The 20,500-nt window shown below is 43.0% G+C and overlaps 1 protein-coding gene across 1 annotated transcript in view; it reads left to right on the top strand.

Annotated features, from left to right (window-relative positions):
- The window catches only part of LOXHD1 (lipoxygenase homology PLAT domains 1), a 149,464-nt gene that overhangs the window by 62,201 nt on the left and 66,763 nt on the right, over positions 1–20,500 (top strand). Inside the window, exons 14-25 of the mRNA XM_058825935.1 lie at positions 975–1,135; positions 8,006–8,082; positions 8,987–9,183; positions 9,518–9,710; positions 10,537–10,697; positions 13,389–13,668; positions 14,272–14,426; positions 15,818–15,951; positions 16,882–17,030; positions 18,364–18,468; positions 19,191–19,319; positions 20,069–20,233. Of these exons, the coding sequence (XP_058681918.1) occupies positions 975–1,135; positions 8,006–8,082; positions 8,987–9,183; positions 9,518–9,710; positions 10,537–10,697; positions 13,389–13,668; positions 14,272–14,426; positions 15,818–15,951; positions 16,882–17,030; positions 18,364–18,468; positions 19,191–19,319; positions 20,069–20,233 (1,906 nt within the window). The remainder of the gene's footprint in view (positions 1–974; positions 1,136–8,005; positions 8,083–8,986; positions 9,184–9,517; positions 9,711–10,536; positions 10,698–13,388; positions 13,669–14,271; positions 14,427–15,817; positions 15,952–16,881; positions 17,031–18,363; positions 18,469–19,190; positions 19,320–20,068; positions 20,234–20,500) is intronic.

Genomic DNA, 20,500 nt, shown 5'->3' on the forward strand with positions numbered 1-20,500 from the left:
GTCTGTGCATCTGTACATGGGCCACAGATACTTCTGCCTGGCCTGGTTCCCAGAGGAGTAACTCACTCTCTTAACGCATTTCTCTTCCCTCATTCATCAGGGACTGCTGGTGACAGTCAGCTTTTGGGTAACAGAGCTCTGATCTTGAGGGACCATCTCTTGGGCTGATTTGTAGCTTGGTTATTTGAGCCTATTTCCAGGGAAACAAAACAAACACACAAACAAACAAACAAAGAAATCCACCAAAAAAAAACCAAAAAACCAAAACCAACAAAACAAAAAAAACCACCGAAAAAAATCCCCAAAAAAGGCAAAAAACCCCAACCAACAACAACCAAAACTAAATAAACACAACTAGCAACAAACAAAACAAAACAAACAAAAGACATTATGTCTCTTGTGAGGTATTGAGAGTGGTTATCTGCTGGGTTTGGTTCACACCACCCTCCAAACACAACTCATGGAGCAGCTGGAAATACCCCTGTGCAGCCCTGACCATACTGGCATGGCAGGAAATTAAATGGGGTTAAATTGTGTTGTCTGACTTTAGCACAGTGTAACGACTTTGAACTGTACCTCCAGACACCTCCATAGATTTGGTCTGAAGTGACCTGCTTCTGACTCCTCAGAAAGCTTATATCTGAGCAGGGGTTTGAATGTGGATTTCCTGCCTCTCTGTATGAATTTCTTAATAATCAAATTATTTCTCTTTTTTTACAGTTGTGGAGGGCGTGCAATGACATGGCAGATTTAAAATGCTGGTGGATCATATGCTTACAAATCTAACCTTGCATATCTATCACAAATATTCAGGCTTTTTATTCTTTGGTAAATTCGTACTTTCTCCTTCATCTTGTGAAGAATTATCTTGCAGCACTCTGATGATGTTGGTTTGATTGCAATAATAAATTTGAGTTGCTTGTTTGCTTTTAAGGAGAAATATTGCCTTACCTTTTTTATTCTCCTCCTCAAAGGCTGATGAATTCTTCATTGAAGCAGTAACGCTGAAGCAGGTGAGGAGGGTGAGGATAGGGCATGATGGCAAAGGAGGAAGCAGTGGCTGGTACCTTGCCAAAGTGATAGTGAGGGAAGAAGGACAGCCAGAAAGTGAGGCTGTGGAATTCCCCTGCTACAGGTACAGGAAACAATGCTTGCAAATTAAGTCTCTGTCTCTGCATTTGCCAGACTTTGAAGAGCCTAGTTGTTGGTCCATGACTGGAATTTTCTGAGCACAGCTTAATCCTTTTCATTTATTCATTTGTTCCTTTTTTTTTTTTTTTTTTTTTTTTTTCCTTCTAAGCCTGAAAGCAAAGAGTGTGTTTTGGGAGGTTTAAGATATAGTTAACTCCCTTTACTAAATGACCAGCAATCTGGATTGTGAGCTTCTCAGCAATTAGCTCAGTAATGCAGAGAATTTCCAAAAGACAAAATGCAGCCTTCCAGTACCACACCCAGTGCAATTGCCTGCTGCAGAAACACACTCTGCAACCTGCTGGTGTTACTGCATGTAACGAGGTTCCAGTCCCTCACATGCTCATCCCATCTTTCTGGCAGGAATGGGATGCTATTTTTGTGTTGGGAGCATGCAAAATTATTGTGCTGCCATCTCGAGAGCTCCTTGCATGAGGGGAAATGCATATCATGCAGACAGAGACAGTGGCTGGGCAGAGGGCTGTGGCTTACCCCTGTGGGTGGGTTATTAGCCTAGTCTTCTCTTCCCTAGACAATCAAGTGGCCAAAAAAAAATATGCTGTATTGAGGCTGCCTGTGGGGAGCAAGATGCATGATCTGTCCTGGCACTAACTGGGGCCTGCCTCAACACTGCAGCACAAACTAGGGAGAGATGGGTGAAAACATTCAAGATTAACTCCAGTGTATTCCCACTTGTCCGCTCAGGATGTCCACCATGTAGGATGGACATACAGAGAGCTCCATTTAACAATGCCATGATGTTCTAAAAAATCATCTCCTAGGGACAAGTAGGATTGTAAAACTCAAACACAATTATTTTAAGATTGAAGACAAAGGTAAAGCCTCTAAGCTGGTTACTTGTCCCTTGAAAGAACTCCGCTATAATGAGGGGAGCCAAATACAAAACAGGAGCCAGCCCCAGCCTCTTGGCATTGCTAAAGCCCCATCACATCAGAGAGCAAATTCACCAGGGAGACAGCACGGAGCAGCAGATACAATGTCATGTTGGTTGTGAAAAGCAAGCCTTCTCTCCCTTCTCAGAGAACAAACAACCACATAGTCATTGCTGCCTTTTGATTCATATTTAACAACCATATGTTTTACTGAGTTAAGCAAGCAAGCTAGACAGGTTTTTCTTTGGACATGGAGTGTCCATGTGAAGGGCTGTTTTGCTCAGTCTCCTCAGAGATATTTCTGTGTGTCACTGCACACAGCAGCTGGCTCATTTTAGAGATTTCCTTTTGGAATTGTCTCCATATGTGACTGCTAAACTGGGTGTCTTCCATCAGCTCGCAGTGATGCCCTTCCCCTTCAGTTTGCACTTGTGGATCAGGAACACCAGTGGGGCATTCCCCTCAGGCCAGGGGCAGGAAGAGGACAGAGAGAAAAACCCAAGACCTTATCCCCAAAATGTTCATGGTGTACCTTCAGGCTTCAGGTCACCAGCGATGGAATTCCACTCTTCTTATCTTTCTAAATGTCTCTTTTTCCCAAGCGATATCAGTGTTGCTCTTATGGCTTTATTTGCTGTCCTTGTGCCAGCATTATCCCTTTCCTCTCAGATTGAGAAGGTGACATGACTGATCGCCATCAAGCACAGGGACAGCTGCTCCCTCTCGTTCCCTTTGGTGCCCGTGTCTCCCGAGAGACTGAGGCATCATCGCAGTGTACGGGTGTCGTCATGGACTCTGGAGAGATCTGAGGGCGAAGGTGCTCACCCACTGCATCCTCCACGTGAGGCATAGACACTTCCATGGCCTGCAGCGTTTGGATGTTCCCCTCCACTCCTGTAGGCCAAGGACAGCTTTGGCAGAAGCTCAGGGAGTCCTGCTTCACCCACCTCCTCAGGGGCAAGACGTTGAAAGAAGTTTTGTCCAAGAAGAGGCAGTGCCAGTGAGGTCAGTTAGAGACTCCACCCAAGGGGTACCCCAGGGAAGATTCTCTTTCTGCTTGGCCAGTAGACATGTTGTTCTCACTGCCTTCATCTCTGAGACTTGATTAACTTCCACTCTTCTACACAGCACAATTTTATGGTCTGGAGAAAACAGCTTTCGCTGTTGGGTTCATACTGAAAGCTACTCTGCTGACCTTGTGACACTCAGCCACTCCTGTGAGACAGCTAGGGGAAAAAATGCCTTCCAGCAGAAACACATCTCACCTGTGCAGAAAACTCCACAAGCTCCTTACCTCTGTGCAAACCGGGCTGCCAGACACGTGGGGAGCAGATTATCAAACAGCTGCCTAACCAGCTTCCTCTCTAACTGATATCTTTAACATACCCTTATAGATCTTCATTGCATAGAACTCGTTGAAGTCTCCCTGTTCCTGTTATTTACATATTTCTATACACGACTATGTTTTGCCTTTTAATTTGAAATCTTTTCTGCAACTCCATAGGATCATCCATCACTCAGTAATCACAAGAGCTCTGTAAGAAGAGCTGTCTTTGTTGTACAAGGGAGCCAGCAGAGATAAAGAGAAGCTAAGTGGATTAATTGTGAGTTTGTGTCAGATTCAGGAAGAGCATTGAGAAATAACGACTCCCAGGCCTGTGCTTTCAACTCTTTAAACAGTTGGCTTAGAGTCAGTGATTTCTAAAGCAGTCATTTGATGCGTGCTCGCAAGAAGTAAATGCAAGTTACTTCCCCAAGCATTATTTGCAGAATTACCAGTACATCACTTGGATGCAGTACTGTTCCTCCCTTGAACGACCACATGGCATTATAATATCCAGGCTTTTAGGAACTAAATGCTGAATCATTCGGTGGCATCACTGAGCTTGTAATACCTGATGTGGTTTAGGTATGGTGATGATGAATACTGCTGCAAAACTCAAAATTAAGGGAGTTCCACTTTTGCCACAGAAATGGAGCCAAACTTTTTTGAAGATCAGAACTGAGTTCTTCTGGTGCCAGTTTCTCCTCAAAGCTCTCTGGAAGTCCAGGAATGGACTAGCTGACATGCTCTAAAACAGACTATTTTTTATTATATTTATATCCCAGACAGAAATGAATTTTCAATCAGACAAAGTCGTGAGTTTGTGATAGGATAGAATTTTACATGCTATAAATCATTACAATTCCACTGAAATCTTCAGTGATATGTAATTAATTTTATTTTTTTTTCTAAGCATATGGCCCTCACCATCCTAATTTTTCTCCAGCACAAGCATAAGGGAACATTGTTAATTCTTTGAAGAACAACAGACCATGAATGGGATGATGCACTAGGAGACTCCTGTGAAAGAACATTTATTCTATCAAATGCCAAAAAATATTCATCCTACAAAAGAGCCAGAGAAACATCCTTTTCTTGCCTAAAAATAAACTGAAATGTCTATCTCTTTTTACACATTTTTGTATATAGGTTATATTTAAAGGCACACACAAATACATATGTGCCTCTGAGTCTAATGGATGTGCCAATCATTCTAATTGCATTCAGCCTGGGTTTCAAATGCTATATATGATGTCATATTGTATTTTTTCCAGTGGTCACCTGACTCTCTGATCCTCTAGAAATTCTGAAGTGGCTTTCATGTCATATTTCTGTCCCCTTTGAGTTATATTGGTCATAAAGCATCTCTTTAAAACCGAGGATGTGACACAGGACACAGCTACACCCTTGCAAAATCCACAGTGGCATGTGAATTACATTCACTGAAATCATATAGAGGCTCTAATAAAATAAAAGATTTTGACGTGTCTTTTGTACTAGGGATATGATGGCACTGCACTGAAATATTCTGTTTTCTGCAGCCAGATGTGTCAATCCATTTGTGTTTGGGGTAAGACTATAAACCCCTGTTTTCAATCTGCTGCTCAGTGATATGCTGTTGGAATTACACTGAAGTGAAATTAGGATATTGATGCATATGTAATGAAAGGAAGGGATGCAGTGGCATTGCTCATCCAGATATTTCCTCTGTCACTAATCTTCTCGAGAAAACAGTGCTTCTGCCACTCCTGGCTGAAACAGCACAAGGAGCTTTAAAGCCACTTCTGATAAACCTCCCTCTTTCTCCTCCAGTCCAAGATATCCTCTGTCTCTTGCCATCCCTATCTACCAACACTGGAGGGAATTTCTTTATCTCAGGGCATGTCCTGCTTTTCTGATTCTCTTTTCTCCTCTGTCCTCACTGCTGGAGCAGTTAGCATTTGCTGTGCTGCACACAGAGATCTGTTTCTTGTGGGATGTATTTTTATCCTGCCACCTCAGCGCAGGCAAGAATCACGCCGATTTATCCCAGATACCCCCAAAAATGTCAGCAATGGCAAAGGTGACAGAAAACAGTAGCATGTCCACTGGCAACAGAAACAGCAGCTAGCAGGGCACAAAAAACAGGAGAGTAGAAGTGTGTCTACCTTGTGAGCTTCTGCCTGTCTGAAGGTCATGCTGAGTTCAATAGTCCTGGGGGGGTGGAATTCAGGCTTGAATTTTGTGGGTCCTCCCAGTTAACATCCATGTACAGAGAAGCATCTTGACTTTTGGGATGACATGATCCCCTAGCCATTGGATACCTGTCCAAGGATGTGAATCCTGAGCCAGCATCAAGAACTACATAAGACAAAGGTATTAAGGACCAGTTTGAACAGGTAAAATAACCCCCATCCCACCCCTGCCCCAAAACACCAATAAACAAGACAACGTGATCCCTTAGCATGCTCTTATTGCAATCTACCCTTGCTCAGATTTTGTCACCAGTTTCATGGTCTTCCCCACAGACTTTTCTGCTCCTCTATCCCACTACACCCCTCAGCCTCCTCTGAGGCACACCACATCAGATGCCCTCATGTGCACCGTGTGATCATCACATGTTCATGTGTTCTTCATCTTCATGCTGACCAGCTGAGCTTTTAGTCCTGTCCAAGCCCACCTGCACAAGACCACCTGCTTTACTGAGAGAAAGGGAAGAATTTGGGTAGAGTGCATACCCAACAACCTCCTGAAGCTTAGAGGGAAGCTGGGGCTGGTGTGTCATTGTGATGATGGGTCTCCTGTGCACCCCTTTTGCATGAGAACACTGCTACTCGTGCACCCAGGACTGGCTGGCTCTACCTCATGTTTGGATTTCTTTCCTGGTGCAGTTTTTTTTGCATGGCTTCTTTGTGCTTATTATTTTCCTCTGGGTGGGAGGAGATGGGAGAAGATTGAAAATGTAATATTCCTTCAGATGGATGAAGTGGAGAGGCACCATCCTGGGACTTCCAAAATATCTGGTCCAACGGGTGATGACTTCGAGCTGCGCTGGCTTTTTACCAGCGAGGTGGCTTAGGTTTGATCCAGCTGCCAGCAGCTCTTTGTTCATGTCCCCAAACCCTGGTTCTAAGGGTCATTTTCTGGTTTCCATACAAGCTGACTCACTGTCAAAGTCAAAGACGGAAACTTCGATGGGAAGTGAGCTCCCCTCCTTTTAGGCACACAGGTCAGCCAAGGACAATGTGTGTGTCACAGTGACACTGTGGGAAGCTCACAGGGCACAGATGTGCAGAACCAGGTCTGCTGTGGTCCAGTGTGGCCACCTTTAAAAATAAACAGTTTCTGGGGATTTGTTTTCACTCCTCCTGTCTCTGGAGCCATTTAAATACTCTGCATGACCCGCCAGAGAGTGCTCATTTGTCCTTTTCTCGCCCCTGCTGCTTTGGAACAGTATTTTTAGCTGCAAAAGGCGCTGCTGCAGATAGATGTGTTCCTGGGAACAATGGGCATTCTGGAAACTGCTCCTGCTCTCACAGCACCACTGTGGGAAACCTGACCCTAAACAGATGCTTACAGGAATATACTGAGTGCTGCAGCAGTCTGGGTTTGAAGAGGAGGGCGAGAAACCTCTTCCAGGTCCCTGGCTGTTATCATGCAATGGTTGCTGTAGGGCACATGAGGGGGTTGAGGCTGCAAATCCTTCACCCCTGAGGCAGAAGGAGCAGCTGTGAAGGTTGCCAGGTTAGCAGTCAGCTCCCCTCTGTTTTGGGGGGACTGAAGAGAGAACTTTTGGTAAGGGCATGTAGTAGTAGGATAAGGAGGAAATGATCTTAAGCTGAAGGAGGGCAGAGAGATTAGATATCAAGAAGAAGTTAGTTACTATCAGGGTGGTGAGGCCCTGGCACAGGTTGCCAGAGCAGCTGTGGCTGCCCCACCCCTTGAAGTGTTCAAGGTCAGGCTGGACAGGGCTTGGAGTAACCTGGGGTAGTTGAAGGTGTCCCTACCCATGGCAGGCAGTTGTAACTGAGTGGACTTTAGGGTCCCTTCCAACACCAAGCATTCTATGATTTTCCTTTCAGATATTCTTCCCATGAGACCATGCTACAGTTTGCTTTGTGCCCAGCTCCTCTTCTTAATTAGCCTAGTTGGATCTTTAGTGGTGAGAAACATTGCAAATGCTTCCTTTTTGCTGATGCCAGCTGCCTGCAGATACCCAGCCCTGAAAATGGGAATAACATAATTCATCCCCTCCCTTTAGTAGCAGAGGCTGCAAGTCTTTGTGGTCAACGAAGGTCAATGCTTTCAAGACACTAAGACTGCCTGTTCACAGGAATAACTTGTGGTTGTGGAGTTTGTGCTTTTCAGACAGATGGACATCACAGCAGATGCTTATCTACTCTCACAGTCCCTCTTCTTGGAAAAATGGAGATTTAAAATGTGGCTGCCGTATGGTCTGGTCAAGTCCCTGCTAAGATAGCACAGATACAGAGTCCTTAAAAAAAGTATCTTTTTGACTGTAGTGTGGATATGGGCTATGTGTGAAGCCAGGGTATATTTTGAAAGGTCTAACAGGTGCTAATTATTCAAAGATAACTTACTTCTGTTTGTAAACCAGATGGCTTGACAAAAATGAGGACGATGGTCAGATTGTCCGAGAATTAGTGCCTGCTGGGGAGTCACCGTTGCTAAAAAGTGAGTTTAGCTTGGAAAGAAAGAAGGTCTGGGTTTGAGTTGTATATGGATGTGTTTATTTTTAAATATTTTTAAATATTTTAATATAAACACATTATTCTTTATTATATTTATTTCTTCTTCTTAATAATTCCTGTCATTTCCCAGTACATCTACTGGGCTTTTTTTGCCATTCTTATACAAGAAGCTGCAGTAGGTCATTCTGAGAGAAATGCCTCTAACTCTTAAATTCTGGTTTATGAATAGGATTAATTTGCATAAAAGAACATAATTGCAGCATTATATATGTTGAAAGAAATGTCAATTTTTAAAGTTGTGACTTGAGAGCTGCTTTCTTGTTTATCTTTCTCTGAAGAATCTTGAATTGCCTCTGTTTCAGTAGAGTAAATTTCATCAAATAACAGCATTCTCTGAAGAAAATCACCAAAAATATTATACTGTCCTTTTCTGGAGAACCAGGGCTCCAATGCTATGATTTTCTTTAGAAAATGATGCTTGCATAGTGCTGATTGTTTTGTTTAAAAAAAAAAAAAAAAAAAAGAGAAGAAGGTGATCAAAATTATTGCATTTAACTGTAAGTATAAAAATGGTGAAATAATCCCATTTACCTTAGTGCATTTTTATGGCTTGGGTAAGCATCTAACAGTGAGAGGGAGGCATACAGAATATTTTCTGCTGACTAATGCAGCTATTGGATCTCTTATTTTTTGGTGAATGACTCCATGGTGTGACAGCTTCTCCAGCACTGCCCTAAAATGCTGGAAGCACAAATGGAGGCCAAAGTCCTTTCTGTGTCCGTATCTGGAGCCTTCCTCCCCCTATAAGTTGTTTGAAGCCAATTTCCTGGCTGGGCACTGGAAATGCCACTCACATGTCTGTGTTTTGTACATCAATCTTACTCCAGATGTCAGTTATCACATCAGTGTGAAGACAGGAGATATCCCTGGTGCCAGCTCAGATTCCAAAGTTTTCATCAAACTCTACGGTGAAAAAGCAGACTCCAGCAAAGAGCCTCTCTTAGTCTCTGATAATGATCTAGGCAATTATTTTGAACGTGGTCGAGTGGACGAGTTTACTATAGATATGATGGATATTGGAAAGGTAAGAATTAATTGCAGGTGGCTCTATAATTTGTGCAAGTGTGTGAATCCAGGGTCAAAATAACACTCCATATTGATGATGATGAAAGAGCCTTTGACATTTACACTGGATATTAAGATACATATTTTACATAGATTTCACACCAGTAATCTATTGTGCATGCTGGCATGTGAGAAGTGTTTTAAGTAGATAGTTAAATACATATATAAATTATTTACAAAACACGTGGTGGAACACCACCATGCACGGGTGAGGACACTGTTTAACATTAAGCAAATTCTGTTGTGCTGGGTTTTTCCCTGCCCTCTGGGCTTTTGTTTGCTTTTTTTCGAAGATCAACCGAATCCTGATTGGGCACGATAACGTGGGTCTGCGGTCCGGCTGGTTCCTGGCCAGTGTCCAGATCACAGTTCCAGTCCAGGGAAAGCAGTACATGTTCCCCTGCAACCGATGGCTTGACAAGGATGAGGCTGATGGCAGGGTGGAGGTGGAGGTCTACCCAAGTGAGATTTTGCCTACTGAGAAATGTAAGAGAACACACGCTGCTTTAGAGCTAGGGCTAAATATGTACTGCTCCCATTCTTCAGGGGGAGGGTCTCCACTGTCTTAGACACTGAAACCAAAAAGTCACCACTCCTACGAGCTTATATTGGTGGGGAAAGTAAAATATTCTCCTCATGTTTTCTGAAAGAGTTGGAAAAACATTACAGAGATTTTCATCTCCATTTCCTGAGACCATATGAAAAATTTACATCCTGGGAAGCAGAACACAGCACAAGACAATGTGCTTCTTCACTGCAATATCAGTGGGTTCTTCTTTTTTCTACATTTATCTACCCCAGTCCTTTCTTCTCTTTATGCACCAGCACATGTCCCATCCTGTCTTTATTACCCTGTTTCCTGGAAAGGAGAAGCTGTTTGATAAATAAGTGCCAAATCCCTACTGGCCACTTGACTTTTATCAGTAGATCCATTTTCTTTTAAGGCTACAGTTTAAACCTGTTGTTGGATCCTGAGAAGGAATGCTGTGTTTTTCCCTTGCTCTCTCTAATTCCCTCCCTTCTGCTGTACTAAGGAGATCATTCAACCACTCTATAGTTAGTACTGAAACAAAATTCCCTTTTAAGGCTCTGTTTTGCACCCCTCTGACACTGGCTAACACTTTCAAAAGGAAAACTATTAGGTTAGTCCTCAGTGAAGGGTTCTGTTATCTCACATTTAGTTTGGATAAGAGCAAATGGTCGTCTACATGGTCATTTGTTAAGACAAGGTAATTTAATTTCGAACCTGAGCCCCCGGGAATGTTGTTATCTGAGTTTCTCTGCTGATATAATTGCTTTATTTTTGGACTAGTGATAAACTATGAGGTGTCTGTAGTTACTGGAAACGTGCGAGCCGCAGGCACCAACGCCAAAGTCTTCATGCAGATTTATGGTGAGACTGGCAAAACAGAACTGATCATCTTAGAAAACAGATCCAACAACTTTGAAAGGGGAGCCACAGATATCTTCAAGGTATGATGAAGGCAGTCACTGCCACTTCTAAGAGGGGAAAGAAATGATCAGCCAAAGTTGAGACATCAATAGAGTAACTAGCCCAAACATACAAAAAAAAAAAAAGTCTGGCAGTATCTACTGGCCTCTATCCATAGTTTTGGAAGGCTTTTTATTTCTTTATGGGGTTTTGTGTTTTGTGGAGGGAGTTACATCTTCTGAGAGGCTAGTAGCAAAGGTGTAATTGAAATTTATGATCTAATAGCAGTATATGTTTATATTTACTTTCTAAAGAATCTCAAAAGGCTTTCAACTTCAGGCCTGACCACAATTCTCATTGTGTAGCTGGGGGAAAAAGAAAGCACATTTGTATGAGAATATAAGGAATCCCAGGTTTGCCTGTGGTCACACACACCATTAACCATGGATGCAGACATCGGTCCTGCAGAGGTTTGCAGCTGTAATTCCTGTGAATGTGTGAATGATCCATGGATTTTATAGTGCCTGAAATGCCTTTCCAGCAGGCACTGCACAGCCCTGGTGCTCCATGTGCACAGTCAGCCCTCCAGGTATCAGGATGGTTACAATTCAGGTTTATACTGCAGAGCCCACACCTCTTTCTGAGCAGCCCAGCAGCAAAGGGAGTGCTTGGAGGGTGAGAAACCTCCAACTTCACTCAAGGGAGTGAGCCAGGACTTGGATAATCCAGGAAGATGTCCTGGTCTGATGAGGCTGCACAGCAAGTGTGGATCACAAGGTGGTCAGGTGTCCTCTCCCTTTGGGACCAAAGCTCTTTTCTGCCCTGCTAGCTTGGGGCTTCTGCCCAGAGAATCCATGGTTTAGGGGACAGGATGGCCTTAGCACCTGCCCTGATGTGAGAGCAGAGCAAAGACAGGATGCTCTGCCAGGACACATCAGAACCACATCCTTCTGTACTGAAGGAGACCAACACCTGGACATCTGGACCTGGAGAGTCCAGGTGGAAGCAGGATTTAAGGCACATCTGTCATATGTGCTCACAGCACAAGACTTGGCACAGCAGTGCCCAAGTCTTCTTATGAACTTGCAGTCCCACAGAGGCTGGATCCATCTCAGCACAGTTAAGCTTGGAGCTAATTGCTGAAGTTCCCCTGAGTCATCAAGAACTGGGATATCCTTCCTGCTGTCAGTGGCCAAATGGAGGTGCCTTTATCCACAGCTTTACCAGTTTTGTACAGTGTATTTTTGAGATCAGTTCACCTCCTCCTGCCTCATTTTCTTGCTTTACTGAATGGAGTTACTGATGTTTATCTATTTTTAATGAGTTTTTTGGGATTTGAAATGACTAGTACCTTATAAATGTTTGCTTTTTAAAAACTCTATAATTTTAAGATTACATTTCTCTGATTTTAAAGGAAATAAGCATTCTAAAATTTATGAGTAAGAGCTATTAGCCAATATCAGATTTATAATAAAGCCATATGTACAGTGTTCTGTTTACATAGCTTTGCTTATATCCTCTCTCTGATATTTATTGCCAGATTTGAAAGTTATGCCCATTTCTGTGAGTTTTTTATAAGCACACAAGTCAGAAGCTCCAGAGCATTAATAAACAGATCGTCTATCTCTTTCACTATATGAATGTTTACAAAAAGACATGGGCAAAAGTAAGATTCTCTGAGCTACATGATAATAGGAAATGCCATCAGTCATGGACAAGGCATGCAGGATGATTACAGTAAATCTAAGGGTAAAGCCGTGTAAGGAAAGATACATTCTTTATGTCAGGACAGCAGGATCAATTTTAGTTTTCTGATAAGCATCTTGTGTGCAATTGATTTTGTTTTAATCTACAAAACGCTTCTAGACTAAAACCTTACATGCCATGTGCCAGATTTCAGCCTGGAGCAAATGTTTGTAAGTTTTATAACATAAACACTGCATAACAGCGTAAGCAATCATCAGAAACAAGTCATGGGTTGTTGAAGGATTATGTGGAGTAAAATCTTCTATCCAACTTCATTAGGTAGTAATCCGGACAGATAATCTAAACCAAGAGGGTTTTGTGTCTGCTGTGCTGACTAGAGGGATGTAAATCTTCTTACTGATCAGCCTTCTGCCACTGAAGCACTGTAACCACTAATGATTGTATCCTCTCTGCTCACCAGCAAAGTGAGAAAATACTTCTCTAATTTTCCAGATGAGAAGGAAGGAGAAGGGCACTCCAAGCCCACAGTCTGTGTCAGAGATTGGGTTATATGAGTTAACTGCCTTTTCACTACACCATTATTGCTTCTTGCTGGGTTCATATCCTGTGCTGAGTATGAAAGGCATCTTATTATTAATTTTCAAAATGCCTCATGCACTGAGAAGCTGTAAAAACCTGGTGTGGTATTATCATATATTCATCTTCAGTGACAACACAGAGACAATACAGGTAAGGAGAGCTAGGAGGAAGTCAGGAGCCCAATAAATATGGATTTAGCTCCTCTCCTCACCATGGCTGCTCTGAATGTCTTCAGCTAAATCCATTCAGATGAGATTTAGTAATGGAAAGTATGAAATAGTTAAGCAGGAAGGAAAAAATAAATGTAAAGTTGCGTTAAGAAATTGTTCTTATCCTTTCTTAGATAGTTTGTGTAATAGAGGCCATGCTTCTCATTTTTAAGAAAGTGCTTTATGAAATTAAGATTGTCTTCTGTCCCCCTGGTGCTGATTTTCCCTTGGTGGCAGAGAGAGGCTGCAGATGTTGGCAAGATTTATAAGATTCGGATAGGCCACGATGGGACAGGCATTGGGGATGGCTGGTTCCTGGAAAGCGTCACTCTGAAGCGCCTGGCTGCAAAAACAAAGGAGTCTGACGAAAAGAAGGAAAAGAAATCTGATGAGGAGGTAGAGGAGGAAGAAGGAATGGATGTCTATACATTTGTGGCACATCGCTGGCTGGCTAAGGATGAAGGGGACAAAGAGCTCGTGGTGGAGCTGGTGCCTGATGGAGAATCTGACCTGGAGGGTAAATACCAGAGGGAATGTGAGTGTGTGTGTGTGTGTGCATCCAGCCTCTGCATGAAGGATGGCAACCACACTGTGCTGCTTGGCAGGACCACTTATCCCCCAAAACCACCCCGTTACCCCAGGCATGCACTGTATCTGTGGTGGATCAGCCTAGGGAGGAAGAGGATGGTGGGTAAGCTAAGGCAGAGCATGGGGGAGACAGCCTGAAATTGGAATGTCCTACAGGATTTCTACAGGATTCATCAAAGGTCGTCTGGGGCACTTGGATGAAGAGTCCCAGAGGATGCCACTGTGGCTGAGAGTTTAGCAAGATGTAACTGTTGTTATGGCCGAGGAGAGGGGCTGGAGGAGCACAGAGATGCTCATGTTCTGAGATGCATGCCAACAAACTCCAGGAAAACCCTTTCTGTGCTGGCATTTTGGGGATAAATGAGTAAATCTGGCCAGAAATATGGAAATTTATGTAAATCTGGGGGGGAAATATGGCCCAGAAATGACCATATTTCATCAAATCTGTGGCTCACTTTGGTGAGCCATGGATTCAATAAAATATGGCCATTTCTGGGGTCCTTCTGACCTGCCTTTGCAATTTTACTTGCAGAAAATACGTATGAAGTCCGCGTTCTCACTGGGATTGTGTGGGGGGCTGGGACAGATGCTAATGTCTTCTTGAGCATCTATGGCATGGAAAGAGGAGACACGGGTGAGCGCCAGCTGAAAAGGTCAAATAACCTCAACAAGTTTGAGAAAGGACAGGTAATGCATGAACTCCACTCACTCAAGCGAGAAGGGGGCTGGCAGGCTTCTCTTGGTTGACGTGCTGGCCATTCAATACAGCTTCTTCTCACTTCCTTCAAATGTGTTTTATTTCTGAAATATATAAATGCCTCAAAATATTTTCCAGGGGAGATTAATTTGAATAATAAGCTGAACACCAATTCCATGTTGGAGCCACTTTCTTTGTCTGCTTCCTGTAAGCGTTCTGGTAATAATGCTCCTTTCAGGGATACTTAAAACTTACAAACTTTAAATTAGTATTGGAGAGTATTTTTGGGGCAGTTCAAGCATGTAGATATTTAGATGCAAATGCTATTCTAAGTGTTCTACACAGCCAGCCAGGGAATAAAAGCAATATTACACAGTGTGCTGTAATTACATTATAATCCAATCCAATTAAAGGCCATCTCTTGTATTTCGAGTATTTGCTATTAAAATTTTATGAACAATTAACAAGCTACTGTTATAGCCAGGAGTTTTTAAAGGAATGATTCTGAAGAACAAAAAATTATAGAAACAAAAAGCAGCTGTGGAAAACTTGCAACCACAAAAAAAAAAAAAAAAAAAAAAAAAAAAAAAAAAAAAAAGGGAGCCCTAAGGTTGTTAAATAAGCTGTTAGCTGTGATTTATGAGCTTGGCACTGGTGAAACTGCAACCTGCACATGGTTCTTCATTCAGTGGGAAGTGCTCCAAGCTGCAAATGTAATGCTCCTTCCTCTTGGGAGTACAAGCCCTAAGTCTACCAACATATTAATCATATTAAAATGTTTAAACTGTTATGATAACAAGGACCATCCTGTCACACTAACACAGTTAATAAATGATCCTCTTGGTTGTGGTAAATGACAAAAGGAAGAAATTCTGAAATATTTGAAATAAAGCATATGGGCTGTATTTTAGGGCTGTCCCATGCAGAGCCAAGAGTTGGACTCTGTGATCTTTGTGGATCCCTTCCAACTCTGGATATTCTAAGATTCTGCACAGAGGTGTGCAGGAGAATTTCCATGGAGTCAACAAGTTTTTTGACCAGCTCCAGATTCAATCTGTGGGAAAATACTAAGCCTGAAAGGAATGATATTTAGCAGAGAGGAGTTAAACTCATAGAAAGCTGAAACTGGGATGAGGTAAAGAGAGGAGTGAAGGGGTGAGCAGCTCCAAGGCTATTACTGCCTTGTAGAAGCCAAACATGAGTGTTAATGGGAGACCTCAGAGCTCTGTAGTTATTTTTGTACACCCACACAAAGAGTACAGAGAAAACTTACAAATAGCTACTTTTTAATGGCAAAAAAAAGAATGCCCTTGGCCATTTACTGCCTTTTTTTTCCTTCTTTCTTGGAAACACAGCCATTTGCCTCTTGCCTCCTGTGCAGGTAGACGTGTTCACCATCAAAGCCATCGACCTGGGCGAGCTGAAGAAGCTGCGGATCCGCCACGATAACTCTGGTGCTAGGCCCAGCTGGTTCCTGGAGAGGGTTGAGATTATTGACCTCAAAGAGAGCACCACGTGAGGAGCCTGCTGAGCCCTTTTCCTGTGTTCAGGAAAGGGACCACGTTCTCAGGGGCCTGCAGAGCCGTGGGGAGGCAGAGGAGGTGCAGAAAGGGCATCGTTGCAGCTCCCCTGCAACTGATAGGGGAGGATCCAAAGGCATCCTTTGGGAGCCTTGTGGTCACTGTGCCATGGCACAGAGTGTGGGGCCATTCTGGGGTACCTGTGGCAGGGTTTTGCTGCCCCAGCAGCTCTGTGATTTGGGGACCAGCAGTGTTTGGAAGGGAACCTCAGCTTTTTTCTGTTTCTCCTGGGGTGGGCTCATCTCTCCCCCCTGGAGCAGAGGCTGCACTCAAGCATTTCCCTTCTAGGCCCCACTTGGGAAGTCCCTGAGCTCATGCTTTGTTTGCCTTTTGTACTTAATGCAGAGGTCTGGGCCAAAAGCAAATTCTGACCTAAGCAAACTCTTATGATTTCCACAGACAGCTGGAAGAGCAAAGAACGGGCTGTTCAAAACCTGAAATATAGGTTTGCCTTTGAGGTGGAACTTGCTGGAAATCACAAGTTTAAAAATTGCACAATGCTCTGATGGGTGAGACCATTCTTAAGGACAAGAAGGGTCCAGTCTTCATAAACATAAAATGCCTGGGAGACTGGAGGTTCCTTCCCGTTACTGAACTCTTTCTGGGAGTGAAATTAAAATGAATCAACCATGTGGGGCTGGCAGCCCAGAAACAGCATTTAGTAGTATGTGCTCCCTAACCTATTTATGGATTTAGCTCCCAGAACACCAGATCTCAAGGATGAAAACAGATGTACTGCTCAGCTTTGAGTAATCTTGTTGTGTTACTTTTTTTTTTCTTCAAGTAGCCTCTGATCTGTGTTTGTTTATGTTATTAAAGCCTGTGAAGTCCTGTGTCAGTGCCAGGTGCTGCTGTCATTTTGTAGGTATTACTTTCCATGCCAGAGGTGGCTGGCAGTCGAGGAAGACGACGGTCAGATTGCCAGAGAGCTGGTCCCAGTGGATGAAGCATTTGTAAAGAAAGATTCAGAAAATAGTGGCCAGTCTCCTGCAACTTTGGGCCTGGAACAGAAAGGTGGAATATACATGTTGGCCTTGTATTTCTTCCAGTGTGGGGTGGGAAAGGAACCAGGTTGTTAGTGCTGTTGAGACCATGAGCAGTCAGAAGTAGAAGTTACTCACTGGGCTGAGAGTAATTTTGCCCCAGAATGAAATTTTCAGGTGTGAATGAAGTGTCAAGTGTGTGTCAGACTCTGAGGAGTGGACCCTCCTAATTTTTAGTTGATTTAATCATCTTGCAAGATTGGACCCAAAGTGACAAAGCTAGGAAGATGGGTAATAAGTTCAGTCATCATTTTTGAACTGAAATGCATATTGGTTGCTAATATCTAAGGAATAAATCTCATTAATTTCACATCATGGACTGTAACGATTGAATCTTCCAACATGAAACTGAGCAGAGAGAAAACGCGCCCAGAGAAAGTGGTGGGACCTAAATTTATCAAACTTTCCATCTTGCTGCTTGTGTCTGTTGTCCTCCAAAATAACTTTGCCTCACTTTTAAATAAATTTGCATGGTAACCACAGAGCAGTGACACACTCCTGGGTCTGATCCTGTAAGGTGCTGAGTGCCCAACACTTTTACTGGTTTGGTTTCATAACCAGTGAAAGGTTTTTAACTCTCTCCTATTTCCCCCTCAGATGCTTTTGAATACATGAATAATTTCTGAGAGCTGTGTAGTGAAAAAAACTCCACAAAGTGTTTATCCCTTTGGTTCAGAAGGATGTGCTGGTTGACCAACAACTTGGAAATACATGAGCAGCTAGGGAGGGAATATCCCATTTTGGAAATCTTGAGGTTATAGCAGCTGAGTAAAGACCATAGTAGACTTTTCCATGAGATTTTCTATGAGTTTAGTGCACTCTCTAGGTGATGGTGCAATAGAAACATCCCTACTGATGCTGTTCTGAAAGGTGTGTTTGTGAATATGAACTGTATATGTCAGTGTACACATTTTCTGGTATGTGCTATATGCACATGAATTATTTGATGCCAATGAAATAAAAGGGGGTGGGGTATGTGGATTTTTAAAATTAAATATTACAGTCAGAGGCAGCTTTGAGGAGGGTTATAGGCTCCTAGGAAGCAAATGGGAAGGCTTGAGCACATTTCTTATCTGTAGATATCCAGGAAATGTGCTGAATGATTGGAGCAGTAGAAGATTCTGGGACCAGATAACCCAGCTCACCTCAAGGGCTATCAGAGCATAGGACAGGAATTAGAGATTACAGCATGGCTGTGAGCAGTCAAAACAATACTCAGACAAAGCACACATTTATGCAAGGAAAAGTAGAGTTAACTCCTGGTCAGACTTCGCACTCTTAAATGAGGATATTTTATCTGGCAGCTAAATCAACGACATACACAGTGAAAGTGAAAACGGGGGACAAGAAGAATGCTGGGACAGATGCCAATGTTTTCATCATACTCTATGGAAGTAAAGATGATACGGGTATGGCTTCAAATGATGGGAAAGGGTAGCAACTCCCCGTTTGATACCTGAAAAGACAGGTCATGATTTCTTTTCATTTCCTCAATATCCATTTCTCACTCCTTTTAGCACAACTTGGTGTTCTCGCAGTCAGTGCACACATCGTGGTAACTTGGAGCACAGCACCAGCTGCTGTAAATCACTGCCAAACTTTGCGATGCTGATTTGCACCAGCTGCTGATCTAAAGGTTTTAATTTCAATTATAGAAACAGCACAGTTGACTGGGACTACATTATTGAGTAGTGAATGCACTGGATGATTTGCTTTCCTCAGCAATGAATCAGCATGCTCCTGAAACCCAACCCTCCTCTGCCTCTTTGAGTGGCCCAGAAGTATTTAATCAGCTGATGAGCAAATCCTCTTGGAAGCAGCTGAGCTGTGTGTGCAGTGGCTGGGATGCCTGTGAGAGTGACAGGGAACTGATGGGTAGCAGCGATTTCTTTAGCTGCGAGCACAGCACGACAACATCGTCCCTGTTGCACTGCCAGAGGATCATTCAAGGGAGGAATTGTATATATTTGGGGTGTTGATACAGACTTGGGCTCAGAGGGAGGGACAAAGCTCAGATCTTGGGATGAAAAGCCAATTTTTGCATTTTAGCCACTTCCCTCGTTCCACTGTTGACATTCCCAGAGGATTTGTTTCACATGCTGAACAATGTCCTTTTGCATTGCCACAACAGGGATAGTCAGCCTAAAGGCCTCAAAGATTAACAAGAACAAATTTGAGCGTGGGAAGGTAGATGAGTTTACAGTGGAGTCCGTGGACATTGGAGACCTGAAAAAAATCAAGATAGGCCATGACAATAAAGGTAAGATAATCTGCTTTGTAATGCAGTGTTTCTAGTGCACTGGGTGCATTGCTGTATAAAATAACCTGCCTCCAAGACTCCAAATGTAATTTACCTTTTGGTGACAGATCCTTGCTGTCACTTTGGCTGTTGTTGCTATTGTCTTTGCTGCTGATTCCATTCCCATGTGACTTTAGGAGCTCAGTGGTGCCAATTTGCAGGTAGCTTTGCATCTTCTCCCCCTGCAACTTTCTGTAGTTCTGAAGCCACATCTTTGGAGAGAGTCTTTCACAGATATCACCAAACCCCATATTTATTTTTATTGCATGGGACCCATAGAATTGTCTCACTTTTTTATTGTTTGGTAGTATTTTGATCATCAAGTCTTGGCTGCTTTTTAGACAGAATTCTGTGTATCTGCTACAAACAAGGGAGGCAGTGGAGCTATGGATGGATCTCTTCCCCTGTGGGTCATTGAGGGACAGGTTTATTGATAACTGCTCTGTATTATTACAGAGGCCAATTGATAAAAGTGATGCAGTAATTAGCATTTACACATGCACATCTTTAGCCTGTCACTTACAGAAATGTGAAGGATTTTACCTCAGTCCTGGGCAATTGCATCCAATGATTGTTACGCCATATATATTCTACATTCCCTTTGGCAAATGACAGAAAGATTTATATCTCAGAGGTCTGGCATGCAGTGATTCATTTGCTGTTGTCTGTAAAGGCTTTGTGGGTTATTCATTGTTATCTCTCCACCACAGGTAATTCAACTGGCTGGTTTCTGGAATGGGTGGAGATTGATGCCCCATCCCTGGGACAGTGCCTCAAGTTCCCTTGTGGCCGCTGGCTGGATAAATCGGAGGATGATGGAGCCGTTGAGAGAATTATCTTCCCTGCAGAACTGCAGACAGTAGAATACATCCCATGTGAGCAGAATGCCATTTCCTCAGGATACACCCGTCATTACAGAGGATAAAATCTCACCATCTCGTGCACTTTTATAGGTTTCGCCTCTCCCTTGAACTGGTTTTGGAAAATTCATAAGTAGATCACATGCCAACTATTCATATTACTACTAGAAGGTTCCTCTGGGTGCTCTAGATTAACATTTATTGTGTTTGCCAAATCAGACAATCATTAGAAGTCATGTGGATGTGGATGATTGTATTTTTCGTCCTATTTCCCCATCCCCT

Source organism: Poecile atricapillus, chromosome Z, assembly GCF_030490865.1.
Source record: "Poecile atricapillus isolate bPoeAtr1 chromosome Z, bPoeAtr1.hap1, whole genome shotgun sequence".
NCBI classification, from domain to species: Eukaryota; Metazoa; Chordata; class Aves; order Passeriformes; family Paridae; genus Poecile; species Poecile atricapillus.